At 40.8% G+C, this 18,590-nt stretch overlaps 1 protein-coding gene across 2 annotated transcripts; it reads right to left on the reverse strand.

Annotated features, from left to right (window-relative positions):
* Positions 1-658: 658 nt before the first annotated feature.
* On the reverse strand, positions 659-17,447 carry LOC113036794 (BICD family-like cargo adapter 1). 2 transcript variants are annotated; one of them, XR_003274498.1, is made up of 11 exons: positions 16,932-17,447; positions 15,181-15,396; positions 9,416-9,535; positions 8,481-8,627; positions 7,770-7,952; positions 5,439-5,603; positions 4,669-4,746; positions 4,343-4,455; positions 4,037-4,157; positions 2,114-2,684; positions 659-1,684 (listed from the first exon to the last, which is right to left on the reverse strand). XR_003274498.1 is itself a non-coding variant. In XM_026193293.1 (10 exons), the coding sequence occupies exons 1-10, from the start codon at positions 17,178-17,180 to the stop codon at positions 2,445-2,447; spliced, it is 1,632 nt and encodes a 543-aa protein (XP_026049078.1). In that variant the 5' UTR covers positions 17,181-17,447; the 3' UTR covers positions 1,768-2,444. The 2 variants fall into 2 exon arrangements, 1 of the variants encoding a protein (XP_026049078.1); XM_026193293.1 differs by lacking the exon at positions 659-1,684 and having other exon boundaries at positions 1,768-2,684.
* Positions 17,448-18,590: the final 1,143 nt, after the last annotated feature.

Below are 18,590 nucleotides of genomic sequence, written 5' to 3' on the forward strand. Positions count from 1 at the left end.
CAATCATTGTGCTTAACACTGGAAGTCAAGTATTTCAAAATGTTGAGATTATAAGATGAAGTTGTGATTTATGGCTGGCAAAACCCCTGCAGCAGAAAGACGCTTCTACAAAAAAGAGAGGAAACGGGGGACAAGAGGAACCAATTAAACAGGCAAAATGCACAACAAAATATATAAAATCATTGCAAGTGAGGTTCAACACAGCAACAGACATGCAATATAAACACACAAACAGTCACAAGATGCAGAATGACTGCAAAAAGATGTAGACAGAACCGAATGAGATGCAACCTGAACAAAACTACAAACTGAGTCTTTGAGTCTATCTCATTTGTAGAAGTTGTCTTTGTGATTTAACTGACTCTCCCACTTTTTTCCTACTAAATTACTTGGATTTGTTTATGACGTCTTATCTCAGAGCTCATTTTACATATTTACGCACAAGTTAATTTTCATGAATTCCCACAGAGCTGCTATCCAAGCAAACCTAACATGAACCTAAATATCCAGTAGTAGTGTAAGTATTCTACCCACTCTAATAAGACCATTATTACCATTAATCTTGAATGAAGTACGCAGTTGTTATTGCACATGTTTGGTTTTGCTTTATTCTTAGTTCAGGAACCTCAAACACTGATGATAATTTACCCATGTCTCGACATCTGGAAGTTTTCACATTTACAAAACTACATGGCTTTAATAAATCAACACTTCTGAGTAGCAGTGTTAAAGGCAGTGAACATATGCAACTCTGAACACAAATTATAAATATTAAAAAATCTGATAAAACCTCAGTTGACTGATTTAAGGTTGACTTGCAGTTATTTAACATGACTGAGTTAAGTGTAACTACATTTGCTTATTTTTTAGCACCTCAGCTGCAGTCTGTCCAGTGTGTCAGATCCTGTCAGCTATGACACATCTGCCTCCCACTAAAGCCTGAAATGTTTGCTGGCCATCAGCAGAGGGCAGCAGCAGACGTATTGTTAGAAGCCCATTTCAGATTATCAAACCGCTCAAAAAATTAAACGCTTTCATGAGAATATTAATCAAGTCAGTTAAACTTCTGGGATATTAATTTGAGCAGTGAAGTAGCGTGGGGGTGGGTTGTTAATCAGTTTCAGTGGCTTTCGTGTTAACGAAATGACCAATATATGCACTAGAGAGGCAACAGTGAGACAACCACTAACACAGGAATGGTTTTACTGGCTAGGTTTGTTGTCTCTGGTAGCATGAAGCAATACCTGGTCCCTCACCTGCTAGTGAGCCCTGTGCTCACTGCCTGGCACTGTGGAGAACAATTAGCATTTGCAATAGAATACCAGAATTGGCAGGTCCATCACCAGTATCCTGTGCTTTTCACAGATGAGAGCAGGTTCACCTTGAGCACATGTGACAGATATGAAAATTGAAGAAACCATGACCGGTTTGGTGGTGGGTCAGTGATTATCTGGGGAGGCACATCCATGGAGGGACACACAGACCTCTATAGGCTAAGCAACAGCACCCTGATTGCCATTAGGTATCAGGATGAAATCCTTGGACATACTGTGAGCTGCTACATTTGACTTCAGCCCTCTGTAGGTTGATCGTTTTCATTTCTTTCAATGTAGCCTCCTTTAATTCCTGACAGATTACCCCATCTCCATATTTGTGTATTGTCTTCAATCTTGCAGCTTTTCCCCTATTAAAGCCAGAATATCTTCAGTAAATAACTTTTATCATGGAGAGTTTTGAAGACAAACAGTGGAGAAAAATGAGACCTGACTGAGTATCATTTAATGTTTTATGAAACTTTCTGTCAGTCCTTCCAGACTTGGTCAGTTTGTACAAAGCAGCTTCAATACTGAACAGTGCTTAACATAAAATAGAGTTTCTGCTGTCCACAGACCATATCAATGTCCAGACAACATGTTTGATTTTTAACTGAAACTATGAGAACAAAATTATAAAAATAACAGATTTCTTCATGTACAAGAAAACGTACAGCGTTTCTCAAACACATTTAGCAACATTGACAATAAAAAAAACCCAAAAACAAACATAACTTCTTATATCCAACATGATAAGGACAAATTTAGTACAACGAAAAATGTAGTGTTTAATCACTTACTTCATGAGCATCCTTCTCTTTGATGTGTTAAATCTTAAATACTTTCCACTGAGCTGCTTATTCACCATTTTACAAAATAGGGTGCGATATTTACAGTTAAACCTTCAATTGTAATTCTGTAAAAATGTTGTCACAGTCTTCGTTTTCAGAAGCCTCAGCCTCTCAGTGAAATGTGTTTCAGTCTTTGTTTGCAGTGGCTCCTTCTGTCTTCATGGCTTTTTTTCTCCTTCACATGGTGTACAAGAAGCCCCACTAGTGAGTTCCCTTTGACCTTTTCTCTTGGTGCATCTGCTCCACAGTAGTCCAGTAGTGTTCTAGCACTTAGTGTTCACTATTTGCTGTACTGCACCCCTTTGCCCCGCCTTAACCAGTCCCTCCACGGGGATTGGTTTTTGTCCTGATCGCAGTCTGAATTCCAGGAGGAGGCCGACGACTGGCGTGACCAAGATGAAGCCGTTCTGCTGGGTCTGCGAAAGAATGACATGCTGTTGTTGGAGGCGGGCTTCTTCTGAGGCTGCTCCAACTGCTGCTGGGACTTGAGCTGCTGGTTGATGAAGATCTGGATGTCATCCTGGGGAAAGGTGGGGAGGAAGAGGAATTGAGCAGCAAGACTTAGGAGCCGGGGCTCAGTCTGGTATCCCATGATTGGCAAAGATAACATGTTAGTACTAGAGTCGTAATATTAAAGAAGCAAACTAGTTATCATTAAGTCCCACGAGAAAACCAACAAAGTACTGACTCTTTAAAAAACATGGAGCTGCCAGGCAGGAGGAAAAGAGGAAGACCTCAGAAGATTCATTGATGTGGTAAAGCAGCGGCCGATGCGCTGCAGGTTTTAGATATCACCCTGGGTCAACATACCTGAATCAAATGATTAGTTTATTACCAGGCCTCTGAAGAACTTCAAGACATGTTGAGGACATAATTTAGCCATTTAAATCAGCTGTGTTGAATCAAGGATACATCTAAAACCTGCAGGACACCGGCCCTTGAAGCCTGGAGTTTCCCCACCCCTGTGGTAAAGGATGAGATGCAGAGGGGTGGTGTGACAGAGGAGGAAGCTAGGGATAGGGTGAGACGGAGGCAGATGATCTGCTCCCTTTAGGAGTCGCAGCAGCAGCCGGAGGAGGAGGGAAAAGAAAAACTATATTGGTTTAAAGCTATTGATCACAGTCTTGAAATCAAACCATTGGGAGATGGATTGAGACAATGTGCTTCTAGGCATATTTGTTCATAACAGTAAAAAGAGGTTATAAAACACCTTCCTTGTCAGCGTTCAGATTCATTAAATCTATGAAGTTCTGAAGGCAAAACTGGTCCAATAAAGTGACTGGTCAGTGCCTATGACCGGTCACTTTTATTTACTCAAACGGTCTGACTTCCGTTTGAGTAAATAACCTTTTCTTTGCATGCCTTTTGTATTAAATAATCATTTATATTAATCTTACATTACTTTATTTTTTTATAATTTATATGTTTTTATCTTGTGGTTGCTCAGAAACACAGTATTTAAAGAAGTGAATCAGTGGTTTGCTCTAAATATTATCTGTATTATCTTCATCAGAGCATGAAGGCTCAGACACTGAGGCAGATGGCTCAGCTTGGCATAATTACTCAGCAGCAGAAGGGCTCAGAGACACATGCCGCTCTTATCCCTCCAAACTGTCAGGACATGAAGATTTATGATGGTGCCTGTCTCTGACTTTCTACTCTAGAATCTCAGACCGATACATCAATCTCAAACGCAGGCAGTGCCTCTGAAAATGTGGCCTTCCCATCAGCGATGCAGGTGATTAAACGTAATAAGAATGTGCTGAAGCAGAAGGCCCTGCAAACAGGCTACGAGATGATAGGACAGTGTGACAAAGTGATGCGAGAAAGATCATTAGACTGGAGGTCTACAGAGAAAAGTGAGTGGTTTACCTGCCAGGCCTCCAGCTCCTGTGATAGCTCCAGTTTGCGTTGGATGGCTTCCAGTAACTGGTTGTTGAGAGACATCATATCGTTTTTACTTCTCACCAGCTCTTCTTCCATTCGGTTTTTCCTGCAAAGAAGTCACACAAAGATCTTTAAAGTAAGGATTTTAACATCCATAACAAGTTAAAACTCAGGGCTGAGCCATGCTCGGGAACTAGGAATTAGTGTTTTTCAGTTTTAAAAATATAAAACATGTAATCTGGAAAGCTTGAACTTTCTCACTTGAATTGGATAAATAAACTCATTACTTACTTCGCAATAGCTTCATCTCGGTCTTTGATGGCCTGTTGGACAACTTCAGTTTGATCTTGAACGCTCTGCAGCTTCTGCATCAGTTCAGCATTTTCTTGCTGCAGCTGCACATTCTGCAGGAAGACGATAAGAGCTCTTTAGACCACAGTATAAAATACTACATAATGAATGTTTATCTGCTTGTCAAATGCAATTCTGAGGCACACAAATATCTCTGAATTTAGATACCGCATCAAGATCAGTAGGGTCAGCACTGGTGCAACCTTTTTGTCATACAACTGGTGCTGTCCCTCTTTGACGGACGGGTCTGTTCATCCCTCGGTTACCTGATCTCTCAGCTCCTGTGTCATGCTCAGATTCCCACTCTCGTCACCCGTCGTTTCGACAAAACCCTGATTCAGCTCCTGGGACAGAGGCATTAACAGAGAGATCAGGTGTCAGCGGTGTGTGCATCAAAAGGACTTTCTGTGGCGTTGGCCTACTTGTGGAGGTGCACTCGCGGAGGAAGGGGTGAGGCTGGCCCCTTTAGTTACACTGACAGACTCATGTTACTGCTCTGAATGTAAGATAAATGCCACAAGACACAACTGGACTATTGTAAACGCTCGCGCAAAGCAATCTGTCCTGTGTGAACACCCTGTGGTGCCTCAAACAGCCACTAGGGGGTAGATAGGTTGGACTGCTATAGTATGTGAGCAGGCTGCTTTCTGGATCTATGATTTATGCTTTTCCTGCATCTGCGTCCAACCTCTAGCAAAGAAAAAACAAAGTAAGGAAATAACTCTGCTTTCAGTACAATTGTCTCTCATCGTACAACAGAAAGAGATGCACTGTTGGAGTGTTAAACGTCGCATCTCTCACCTGTAAGTTGTGTGTTTGAAAAGCAATAAATGCGCTCTGCCGTGTTGGTACAGCCCTGCGTTTCTTAGACGTCAGAACTTCAGATTGTTTTGTGTACATTTCTTTATGATTCGAGGACATGACAAAACCTACAGTGTACTATTCCCGTCCTTCTCATGTTTCAAACAACAAGGTCAGCCTTTTGTTCGCATTTCCTCTCCCTGCCCCATTTGCTGTTCGTGTGTGCGCAGCTCACCTGTGGCCTGGATGCCTGTGAAAGAGTTTGAGCCACGCCCTTCAGCCGATGCAACATGGCCTTCAGGTCTTCCTGCTGATCGGCGACTTCTGACTGCTCTGAGTCATTCAGCTCCTGGGTCAGCGGGAGGAGTAACTGAAGGATGGACCCCATTTCTTGCGTTAACTATGAAAAAAGGAAGAAACGTGTTGATATGTGCTTGCTGTGACTTTCAAAATAGTGTCAGCCGCATTAACACATGAACCAAAATATTAAACGTGCAACAAAAGTTACATAGCTTGGAGGATGCTGCTCGAATTCTGACCTACATTTAGGTCCATAAACTCTTTGCCTTACCACACCATCACAATGGATTTTAAATTAAGCAATCAAGATGTGATTGAAAAGCAGACTTTCAGTTAACTGAATTAACTGCTTAGGAATTACAGACTTTTTCATAAAATCCTTTGCAGGGAAGTCTGGCTGCAAAGGATTTTAATCAGTCGCCTGGAGATCAGGCGACTGACTTGGCCATTGAAGTATATCCCATTTCTTTTCCTTGAGAAACTCTTGGTTGCTTCTACAGTATGCTTTACATTTCACATTCACCCTACTGCTTTGGACCTAACAGCATATTAAAAGGAATTTCTGTGTGTTATACAAGTTATTTCTTCTTCTCTGTTCCTGCGAGCATTCCCCATCTTCTTCTCACATGTCTTGAATGACATCATGTATTTATACGACTGGAGGAGTCAGCATTACCTCATGGGCATATTTAACTTACCTGAGTCATGTGTATCACGTGACAGTGCTTATCTGATCATAACAAAAATAACTAAACAGGAACAGTTTCAGGTGATAAACAGTCACAGTTGTTTGCATAAGTTTTAACACCCCTGACTCTGAGAAAGTTCTATATTTAAGAGACAATAAAATCAGCCTGAGTAAAAAAATGCTTAAAAATTGAACAGTAATTGTGGCTGCCACAAAAATAATGAGCTTTATGTTTTAGTGAGGTATTGCCATCATATACCCCACATGTGACAACAATGTGGAAAGTCTCCGACAATGTGGTAATGACAAACAGGAAATGTGACTCACGAGTGCAGCAACACATTACTTTTTCCTGCTGCAACACAACAATAACAGCAGACACACGGACGGTGAGAAGACGTTTTCTGCTCTCTCCCAGACACAACTCCAACACGTGACTTCTGCACAAGTCCTCATCCAGGACTTCACTCTGTACAATCAGGAGCTTCACGCCTTGGTGACAGTGTGACAGCAAACACGCTGTCACACTGTCACCAAGAACTCGCACAACATGTTCCTGCATGGCGTCCCTCTCTGTAGAGAGAGCTACCGTGCTTTTGCTACAACATTTTCAAACGCTTTCCAAAATTCAGAGTATAAATGATGTATCTCTGGTGCTATAAATGTGCGATCTCATTCTCAAGAAAGACAACTTGATCATTTCATTTCCAGTCATCACAGGAACACAGTTTCCCCTCAAAACGCACGTGACCTGTGAATCATTGCAGGCCCACTGCAGCAAAAGCCAACCACAGTATGGAGATAGTGTGCAGCTGTTCCTACACAGAGTTGTTTGCATGTTTTTCCAATTTTGTCTTGCAGTGACTCGACAGCATTCACATTAGTGCTATAAGAGGAATTTTACTTTTTTTCCTAGTACTTTTTTGTGTGTTTGTGCTTTACAGTACGTATAATTTTAGATCATAACACTGATACAGGATAACACATCACAATGTTGCAAAGAATCAACGTTGAAGAAAAGTCATGCTTATTGCACCTAGAGATACTAAAATACCAACAATACAAATACAGAAAAATAAATGATAAATTATTCTTACTGCTTCGGGGGCACAAATTCGTAAACTTGAGAACAGTTTGGGACTGCAGTTTCTACCAATCATCATTCAAACAGGAGAAATTTAAGACGTTAACTCTTCAAAGCTGTGGACTGACAGATAATCGGTGCTCAAATAAGTATTAAAGGAGCAGGATTGTTTATGTGAGGCTAACACAGACAGTAAAATTGTCTCTCTCTTAGTTTTAAGATCACCTGCACTTGATTACAATGATGTTGTGCATCTACATGCGCCCCCCTGCATTCCTTTCTCCCTCATCACTCTGTCTTCTAAGTGGAGTGATGTTTATGTATAAGGTCACGACTCACGAGACATCTTACCATTAGCTTTACTCTTATTCACAGTGAACTTTATATTTTTAAATTAAATTGAAATGAAATACTTCAATCAGCCACATGAGGCATGTTTTGGATGTTTTTTTTATAAAACAATATGCTTTGACTGTATTAATCAGTAAACCTACCTCTTCTTTGCTGACTCCGAGGCCTGTTATCTCCAGGCTACTTTCCAGCTCAGACAGCAGGGAAGTGTCGCCGTAGCTCCTGGCTTCCTGCAGGGACACCTCCTCCTGAAGCTCCTCCACCTGGGCCTGCAGCTGCTGTGAATGACCCCGTGCAGCCTCCACCTCTTGCCGCGCCTCGGCAAGCTGAAAAGCACAGAGAGCGAGAGGCACATGCACACATGAACGAAAACAGAAATGTGACAAGGATAACACGTCCGACAGATGAAGAAGCTACGATAAAAATCACATTATGAATCCTGCTAGATTACACAGATCCCTGCTTTTAGCCTAAGAGTCAAATGAGCTCTGGAAGGAGCTGTAATAGGAGACTCGTGTAAGCAGACTGTACCAACAAGAGAAAGAAATCCTGACATGCCAGATTCCAGCCTAAAGCCAAACATGAAACTAAACGAACACGAGTGGAATCCAGAGTTGCGGGTGAGAGATACAGTGACGGGAGTGAGGTGATTGTTTAGCGGTACTTTCCGCAATCCCACCGAAACCCAGGCTGGCAGAGAGGGAGCAGAAAATCTTTGTCATTGTGGTTCTTTTAGTCACGCACTAACCACTTGATGCGGTTTTGCTGCCACAATGAGCTCTAATCAGATTGCTTATGTACTATGGAGCTCGAATGACAGTCTTGCCTGCGCTGTACTGTATTCATGTTTGTACCTGCTGGCTGTGCTGCTCGTTGAGTTGGTCGTGCAGAGCCAAGCGTGCGTCCAAAGAGGCCAAACTCGCCCTCAGTTCTTCGTTTTCTTGACAAACGCTCTCCAATCGTTGCTCCAGCACCTGTTCCTTCTGTGAGAGACGCAACACCTGGAAAAACAAGCAGAAATACAGATAACAAAGTTATTTCTTCCCCTCAGGGAGGAAAATTCTCACTAACTCACACCACTCCCTTGCATCGCAACAAAACAATCCACTAACAGGAGGAATGAAGCTGATATTTGAACCTTCCTACTTTTACTTGGAAGGCTATCCGTTTTCTCATTTTCGGAAATGAACAATTTATCGAGAAAAGGATGATTTACCGAGAATCTGTCTGACTGTATTTATCCTATTCAGGAGTACATCCAAAAAAGAAGGTGAACTTGCTCGTCACAATTTCAAAAGTCATTTCAAAACAGATATTCCTTTTTAAAAACCTTTAATCAAACCATTATTACAAAATAAAGTGTTGTTTTAGTACTTTTTTTTCCCAGTTTCTGCTGCTGGTTGTCCAGGACTTTCATTATTCTTCTGTTTTATGTAACCACCACATCCATTGCATGAAATAAAACGCATTATGTATTAGAAAAGATCACTTTTTAGACAGACTGTTTATTTGCCATTTTACTTTGCTTAAAACATTACTTAGAAGACGTTATTTTAAGAACCATGTAGGTCTAAACATGACCAGCAGGTATGGGCCAGACATGAAGAGATAGAAGTTCATTTATGACTCGCTTCACTGATGCCAAGTAATTATTAGAAAGGCATTTGAGAAAAAAATTGATACAAAAATATGATATGCTACAAGAAGAAGACCATATTTTAGCATAAATATGAAGCTACACCTCTGTAAAGTCACAGTAACGGCCGCACGTGTGCATTAGAGTACTTGCCTGCTCTCTCATGGCACTCATCAGCTCCTCGTCCTGCTGCCTGTTGTGACTTCCTTTTTGTTGCAGCTCCTGTTTCAGAGCCTGCAGCTCAGTGGACATGGCTCTCTCCACCTCCATCGCCTACACGTGCACAGAAGAAAGAGAACACGAACGCAGGAGAGTCACAAAGGGAGCAAATGAAATGAGAAATATGGAGAGGGTTAAAAAGATCTCAGCCAGAGACTGGCGTCACACACGCGTATCAGTTAAAGTGAAAATCCAAAATGAAGCCTGCCTGTAGCCTGAGCTTTAAGAAAATAAAAGTCTTGGCTAAAGCTGAGATGAGAAGAAGCTGGGGATTAGTTGACTAAATTTAAATGTGGTTGGTTATTGGTTTTCCTGATAGCCTGCAGTGCTTCCAAAACCTGGGGCAAAAACAGGACAGATGTAAAAGCTAACAGCATGAGTGATTCATTCATTTTCCCCCATTTTCAACTTTAACCATAAAACACTGAATATTGGAAAACTTGAAAGCTGATTCAAACACAAAAGATTGGGCAACATTAAAAATTTGGGAAGCTGCTGTGCCTACAGGCCCTGTGAAAGGCCCCCCCTTCTGCCCTCCCTTGTCCTGGACTGGGACCCTCATTTCCCCTTACTCAGCAGTTCGGCGGGGCCCTGTCAGGTCCAATCAATGCCACATAATACAAAATGAAAGGCCGGCCTCTACGGCAGATGGAGCAGAGGGCATCTTGATCTTGGTGGTGACATCATCATGCCACATTAAACAACAATGGTGAACTCGGACATCACCAGAGTAAAAGCTGGAGGGAAGAGCTTGAAAGTATGGAGGATGTGAGGCAGGTTTGTGGGACATAAGTAGAGGGAAGCGTGTGTCTGTGTGAGTGAATAAAGGATAAAAACAAAAAGCAAGCAGACACAGTGAGAAGAGAAGAAGTCTGGGTTTAAAAATGAACATTTCAGTATGGGCCTCTTTCTACAATAGAGGCACCGACTCACTGAGAGCCACCAAAACGAGGAGGGGACGGAGGATACTCCACCCCCCCCCCCCACCCCCTCCACGCCTTCATGAGTCCACACGCTGAAGTATCCAACAGCTGGCTTCCACAGCTATAACTAAGCCCCTTGGGGGGCACAGAGAAAAGATGGCTTTCCCCTGGGATAAAGGAACGTTGGTGCAACATCAAAGAACAAAATGAAAGATTTATATCTCTCTGTAATGTATATTGTGTTTTCCTTTTTTGTCTGTGAGCTTGGTGATGCTGACCGAGGTTACGGGGGCTTGTCTTAAACAATGTACACAGTGAGGGATTTGTCACAGCTGCCCAATAAAATGCTACCGGTGTGAGTGATATGTGACCCTGAGTAGGAAGCAGGAAGTGAAAAAGGTAATGTGATCTGCATCGGTTAACCTGACAGAAAACAAGATATCAACAGAGTGACCAAAAAAGTAGAAACACCTGTCTGCAATGGTCTTAACTCTTTTTGTATACAAGTTATTCAATATTCTGTATGTATGCACACACAGTACGTTTGAGTTATATCTAAAAGGTTATATTATATTGAAACTTAAGTGAAACCAAACAATAAAAACTAAAAGTGAAATGAACAGAAACCCCCTTATTAAATAATAATATGTTAAAAAGTATTTTAAAAAGTGTATATCCATAACAACTATATAAATACACAAACACTTATTGCTGGCATCAGTAAGTCATCCTATTTGCCTTGGGCTATTACCAGTCATGAGGCAAATAAATCCCACAACCAGTACAATCTGGTTGTGTACAATCTGTCTATTATTGGCCAGTGTCAGCTCATAATACCCCCAGCAGTAAGTCAGGTCTACCTGAAATAAGCTCATAGCAAAGTCCTAAACTTACCGAGTTTTGTTGTTTGTTTTTTAAAAACAATTGAAACGAATGAAACGCATGAAAACATGCAGGAAACTATCAGCATTTCCAGCTCATCATCCAGTAATCATACTCCCATTCCAGTCTGGTATTTCTTATCCAGTAGATGTGTTTATATTCAGTTTTCTAATGCACTAAAAATGTTGCACAAGACTTCAGCCAAAATCAGCAAAATACTAAAATGTTTTTACTTTCACTATATGCAATTATCTCATTTCCTTACAGTCATACTTAATGTTTTTCTTCAGACGGTAAACTGTGGTTTTCCTTGTATGAGACTGCCAGGAAACTCCAGTGACAAATTAACAAACGAACATAGAGAGTGATTCATGTTTGACCAAAGTCTTTTCAGCCTGGTTTACAGTTGCAGCGATGGTTTGTAAGAAAACACCCTGACATCAGTCACCTCTCCCTGAGATTTTCAACACTTTGCTTCTGCTCCGGAGCTCCTGTTTTAACAGTCTGCACTGTGTGACAATTTGGCACGCATCAGTATTGTTTTTAATGCAGCTGCTTCCTCATGTGCACCAGGACAGAAGTTCACAGCAAATCTTTTCATGTTGTTGGAAAATTCTTTTTCTCTCTGGTTTCAGTTTATATCCTCCTCCAGATTCCTGTCATGGTCTACTTACGGTTTCATAATTAGCAGATTATGTTTTCATCTGTGAGAAACTTTTGCTTCATCTTACCATTTATCTGTTATGGTTAGTGAAGCACCTAAACTGGTTATCCAGGTATTAGCTTTTAGTCCATAACTCGCTTTTTGATGGCTGCTAGCCATACAGCTAATGATTTTAACTATTTATATACATTTTAAGGTTTTATCTAACATTTTGGAAAATCATTTTTTCATCACATTTTCATTTTCTGAGAGCTGATAACTCCATTTGCAACTGTTTATCTATATTTTAACGTTTTAGCTGGTTTTAACGGAAGGTTTTTAGCTTGTACTTTCAGCTAGAATTTTATTAATGAATGCATCTGTCTTTTAAACATAATTTAATTTTTAACTCTTTATAAGGAGTTTTAGCTAAGAGTTTATATTTTTTTATCTATATTTTTCAATGACTACCAGCAACATGGCTAACAATTTTAATTCTTTATACTTTAAGCTAATAATTAATTTAAAAAAAACAAAAACTACATTCCTGACTAATCAGTTAACTGTTTATCCACACTTTTAGCTACCCACTTCAAATGCTTACCCATGCTTTTGATAACAATTTTATTTATCTATACTTTGAGAAATGCTAGCCACATGGCAAACAATTTTTAACTTCGACATTTTTTCATTTTTAGCTAACAATTTAATTCATTTCAGGGGCTTTTTAGCTTATAGTTCCATACAAAAATTATACATATACATTTCTTTCTCTACACTCCTAAGTTACCATTTTAAATGTTTATCTACAATTAGAACAAACCATTTTAATTGTATAAATATGCTTTTGATTAACAACTTAATTAATTTACCTTAACTTTCAGCTAAGTTGGCCACTGGTTGACCACCAGTCATTAGGGAAAAATGAGTATTCCCCAATCAGTTGCAAGTGGGTGCTAGAAGTTAATGGCTGTCAACTGCCCCAGGTCACACAGGTCTCCTGACCAATTAGTGAACCTCTGGCAAGCACCTGTCACTAGACAAACATGTTTTCCCCAGTTGGTTGGCAAAAAGCCTCCTTGTGATTACTTTGATTGTTAGCATATTGCTGTGGAAATTTGGATAGAAGTGACGGACTTGTCTACAAACAGTTGCCAGCTATGTCAGTTACACTGACACTGAAAAGCGCTTTTTGTAACATGTTGGCTGCAGTGCTGCAGTACCGCAACTTCTACTTTGAATGTGAATCTCCTCCATTTCTGGTTTACATCACACTTTTTCAGGTTATACAAACACTTGGCTAGTTAACAAGTACTTGGAGACCAGCATAAAAACAAAAAATAAAAACGACAGGCACTTGCGTTAATCTGCTAGCAAACAAAGCCCTTACTGAGAGGTTCTGGTGCAACACTTGCTTTGCAACAGTTTTACCCAGTGAGAACCGAGAATCTCCAAGAACCACTTTCAACCAGTCAGGGAATACATATTTTCCCTAGTGGTGGTTGTAAACCCCCCCAAAATTTCTTATGACTTTATAACATTTACTATCTATTTCTACTCAATGTTAATGGTTAACTTCTCTTCTCAAACCAGCTCAGGTCCATTCGGCTTTTAAATTAAAATGTAATTTCTGTTTTTTGAAGATTAGTTCAGCTTTGATTTATTGATTAATTTAATGCAATTCTGTCTATTACACATTAAGTATATAAACTGAAAACAGCAGCTACAATTGATTAGCTCATTGACATATTCAAGTTTCCTAAGTATCCTTGAGTTTTGTTGTTTGTTTGTTTTTTAAGTTAAAAGAAGAAACCTACTGTATAGCTTACTGAAGCCTGAACATGACACCATGAATAAACCGAGCTCTTCCAGTCAAAACCGTGAGAAACAAAAACTCAATGAATTACAGCACGACTCACCCCACCACACAGCTGTCCGACAGAAGCAGCAGTATCTTTCACCACATCAGGCAAAGACTTGTCAGACATGGAGCGTCTTAAGATTCAGTCTCTTCTCTCAGCTTCACAACTACACAGACCAGAGTTACATTTGGCTAACACTGGGCAGCCCAATAAAGTATTTCCTCCACCTCCCTCTCCCCTAAAACAGCTCAAACAGAGAGATACAAGCTTTTATCTAAATTGGCATTTTCCTGAACTTCTAGGGAGTCTGATTTCCACACACCAAGTCCTTCAGTATAGCCACAGAGGGGGAAGGAAGCTCACAGTTCCTTATTTCGTGGACCTTGACTCCTTACAAGCTCGTGTCTGCTGTTCATTCTGCGTGAGCAGAGGTTTGTCGTGTGGAACGCAGCACGTCACAACAGCAACGCTGAGAAAAACAATCCTCACTTTCTCAGCCTGGAAAAATACTCAAGTTTGCTCCAGCTGTGTGATCCAGTCAGCTCCACTGATAAGAAGCTGTCACCAGCCTGCTTTGTGTACAGTGTACTGCATTTCTGATCAGATACTTATGATCATAAATAATTTACTTCAACACTCATGAACTCCTGAAGACGTGAGTCAGCGGCATGTTGTCAGCGTCCTTATGATGTCAAGCTAGTTAAAGGTTAACTTTGTGTTACTGAATAAACCAACGTAACAGATTATAATGTTCTGATAAAAGCTTCTATAATATGTCTAATAGATTATCTAGGACATTTTTCTATTACATTTCACAGGTACAATGACATAAAAAAGTGGCTAAAATAATTATACGGCAATGAGTTTAATTCATTTGCCTGAACTAGAATTTGAATAAAGCTTCTTCCAGGTATTTTCCAAGCTTCCCTCCCTCTCTCTTGGATTTAAAATTAAGTCATGCTTGAAGTTTCCCTCCCCCTCTTGTTTACATGTCGTTTCCCTCCTGCTCTGCACTTGACATTGCTGATTTGCCTGAGGGAAACTGCTCAGGTCTTGATATGCAGCTCCCAGCTGACTCTAGCTCTATCGCTCTCTTTCTCATTTATCAAAACACTTATTTGTAGTAGAAGTATTTTAGCTGTGACCTTGCTATGAGCCTTCAAATATCCTCAGAGTGTGGCATTGCTTTAGATCAAATACAGTCAGGCTGATACCGGAGTAGTTCACACGGGAAAACCGAGTTTCAGTGGGTGGATTGAGTAACTATCTAGTTGTACTCAGACGGCCTGAAGCTTTGAATCTACTGCCGGTGTTTGTTTCACTGAGGCTCGGTTACTTTTTGAGCAAAGATGAAAAACATGAATCTACCCATCCAGGTGTGGGACTCACAGCTTTGAGCTCCTCCTGGAGCCGCTGAGTGTTCTCGTTGTGCTCCAGCTGAGTTCGACTCTTGTCCCTCTCAGCCTCGCTGAGCGCCCGGGTAAGCTGCTCCACCTGGGCGCTCAGCTCCCTCGCATCCCGCTCCAGGTCTCCCATCTGGCTCTCCCACTGGGACTGGTGGCGCTCCAGCTTCAGTCGCACCTCATGTTTTCCCTGCTCCAGCTCCTATCGGAGGTGGAAAAGATAAATGCCTTAACAGGTGATCTTTAGGGTGGGTGTAGCAAAACAAAGATTTTAAAATATAAAGCAGTAAATACAGTTCAGTTGTCTAGCTACGACTGCAGCAAATGAAGCCGTTTGGCATCGTGAGAGTGTTGTTGGAAGGCATTTGAGTGAGCACAAGCACCTGTCAACCTCATTTAGTGCTCTGACGGATAACAGGAAATGTCCAACAGCTGTAATTTGAATCCGTAACAATAGGGTAGCTGATATCATTAAAGCTAGAAGAGGAAAACATCCACTCTGCTTTCATCCATTCCTTTGGAGCTTAAAAGATCAGTCAGTTTGTCAGTCAACAGAAAAGTCATCCAAGCATTAACTTGCCATGACACCTGATTGATCCAGCACTATTTTAGCTCAATGGGTTGTGCAGGTGACCCATAAGGTGTAAGGTAAATAAAGAGGACTGGGTCTGAATCTTCCCCTGTTCTCTGTCTTTCAAACTTTCCTGCCTTCTCTCAACTTTCTTAAGACAATAAGGGCTAAAAATCCCCCCACTCAAGAAAATGACTGTTCCAGACATTTACCACACCTCTCTGGCAAATTCAATCAGAAAAGTTCACGCAGCACGTTTACATCAATTTAGACACTAGCGCACCATTGTCTTGTCCTTGGTGTGATTTAAGTGACTGCCATACCTGACTTGATGCGAGCATCTGATAGAGACATCAGCATCACCCGGGGAAAGCAATGAGGTCATTATTTTCATATCACAGCCTCTCAACATGATTTGGTGCTGGTGTAGTCGACTGAGACAAACACATGGATGCCACCGGTTCGCTTTTATTACTACACTTTCTGTCTGACTGCTGAGATCTCGTGAGGAGTTGAAGTGTCTCACAAGTATGCAGCAAGACTACCTAGAAGGAATTTCAGTACTGACAGGTCTGCTAAGATAGAAATAGTTTTACAGTCGCTGGGAGAACACAAAAGATCGCTTCAGAGAGAGTTAGTAAAGTTTAGCAACGCACTAGCATTTCTGCCTGCTTACATTATAGTTTCTTTATACAGTTACAGCTTATTTAACGTTGAATATATTGCATTCATTATTTTGTAAACCAACCAGTTTAGTAGGAACACCTTAGCAGTGCCTTTTTTATGCTGCTTTTTCCATTTACAATTGTAAATGTCTTTTCATGGGATGGCCAAAATATTGAGAACACGTTAATAGTGCGGTCGGAGGTCCCAATAAATGACTCAGGTGACTCAATGTCATTAATGTTGAATATTTAAGTTGGTCACCTTAACTTAAATAAATAGAGCTAGAAAGATTTTTACGCGTTTTCGTGCGTAAAGCTGGGAGAGAAACAACAGCATACAATCTTTGGACATCGGGAAAACTTCTTACCCGCCCACTTCAAACAGCAACAACCATGACGTAATTCTAAACACTTCAACCCGAACATTTCACAGAATGTTTTAGATTATTACAAAACCTACTAGATTATTAGTTCACCTGTAGGGAATCGGATTCTCCTTACCTCCAGCTTCTCTGCGTATTGCTCATGAAGTTTTTCGCTCTTCTCCTTAAGCTGGCGGTTTTCTAGGAGCAATGCGTTTCCCAGCTGGGCTGCCAAAATAACCTCTTCCTCCTTTTGTTTTAAAGCAGCCAGAAGTTCACTGGGGTCCTGATAATCTGTCATTTCCTCCGCTCCATAGTGGAAAAAGAAATCCTCCTCTAGGTCCATTATTTCCTTGGACTTGAAGCTCCAATCATCGAGTCGATCCATAGCTAATCCAATAACACCTTATTATAGCTTCTTATATAAAGAAAACACGCGGGAACGGTGCCATAAACGCGCATCTGTGGATGCCCACTCATGACACCTGCGTGTAGCTGCTGAGTCGAGCAGAGTGTAAATGTAAGTGAAGTCGAACCGAAGGTTGGAGCTGTCTGGTGAAAGCAGGCTGCTCCCTCCCTCTGTCACCCGCAGATGGCGGTTTGTCTCCGTGGGGTGTTGGTTTCAGTCACCTGAGCAACTGTCACCACCCAGCTCGGCAACCACATCGATACCTGCCCTGCCGCAGGGCTCAGAGTGTGGAAAATGGAAAATGGAAAGACACACAAGCACCTGCATGGTGCTGTGAAACAGTGGGAACTGTTTTTCTTGATGTTTTACCGGACTGCAGCATATTGTTTATTATAATCATTCACTGTGGAGGACATTAGTCAAACAACAGATGACGTCCCATTGCAGCATCACGAAATGCACACATGTGATACCAGTAAACTTCAAAAACCAGTGTTTCTGCTTTTTTTAAAAATATGTTTTCATACTTTGATAAAAGTATTTATTATTCTTAATTTGATGTAATTTGATGGTACTTACAGGCCGTTTTAAATGTAATTTATTTGTTATGGTTTCATTTCATTCAATTTGGGTTTTTTTTTATTATTATCAGTTTATCACTTTTGAAGCACTTTGAACTGGAATAAAGCGTTAAATTGTAAATAGACTGGTTCTTATATCCTGTTTTTCTATTTTATTCAAAGCTACATGTATCTCTCTCTCTCTCTCTCTCGCTCTGTCTCATTTATCCATTTACACAAGTCACACCTTTTTCTCTACATGCTGAATATGTTTATTAAGCTTTTTCTTTTCTTTTTTAGGGGGGGGGGGGGGAATGAGCTTCTACATGCTCCTGTTTGGGTGTAGTATGCATACAGCTTGTAAAATGTAAGATTATACATCTGCATGTTTATTTTGCACTTGTTCACATGAACAGGACTGCATTGTTTTTCCATGCATCCACGTTAAGTACACATATTTACACATGGAGATTTTTTTTTATTACTACCAATTTCTTTTAGTTTAATCTTCTCAGTTATTTATAATTTGTTAGTGTAAAGTTTTGGAAATGGGTTATATCTTCATTTTTTTAAGTATGCAAGTCAGTATTTCGTGAAATCAGGTGGAACTCTGTTTTTAATCAGGCAGCAAGTGGTTAACAAGTTAGCCTTATAAACAAAGGGAGTTTCTGCCTGCATTGTGTAGACGCTTTCCAGGGGTCAAGGGTCAGCCTTCACAAGGTTTCATGGAGCACGGGGCAGTGTCAGGGGAATAAAAGACAAAGCATCCTGACGCATGGCAAGGCTTTTGTAGTCAGGGAAGCCGCAGCTTCTGTACATATGGCGGCAA

This window comes from Astatotilapia calliptera, chromosome 14, assembly GCF_900246225.1.
Source record: "Astatotilapia calliptera chromosome 14, fAstCal1.2, whole genome shotgun sequence".
NCBI classification, from domain to species: domain Eukaryota; kingdom Metazoa; phylum Chordata; class Actinopteri; order Cichliformes; family Cichlidae; genus Astatotilapia; species Astatotilapia calliptera.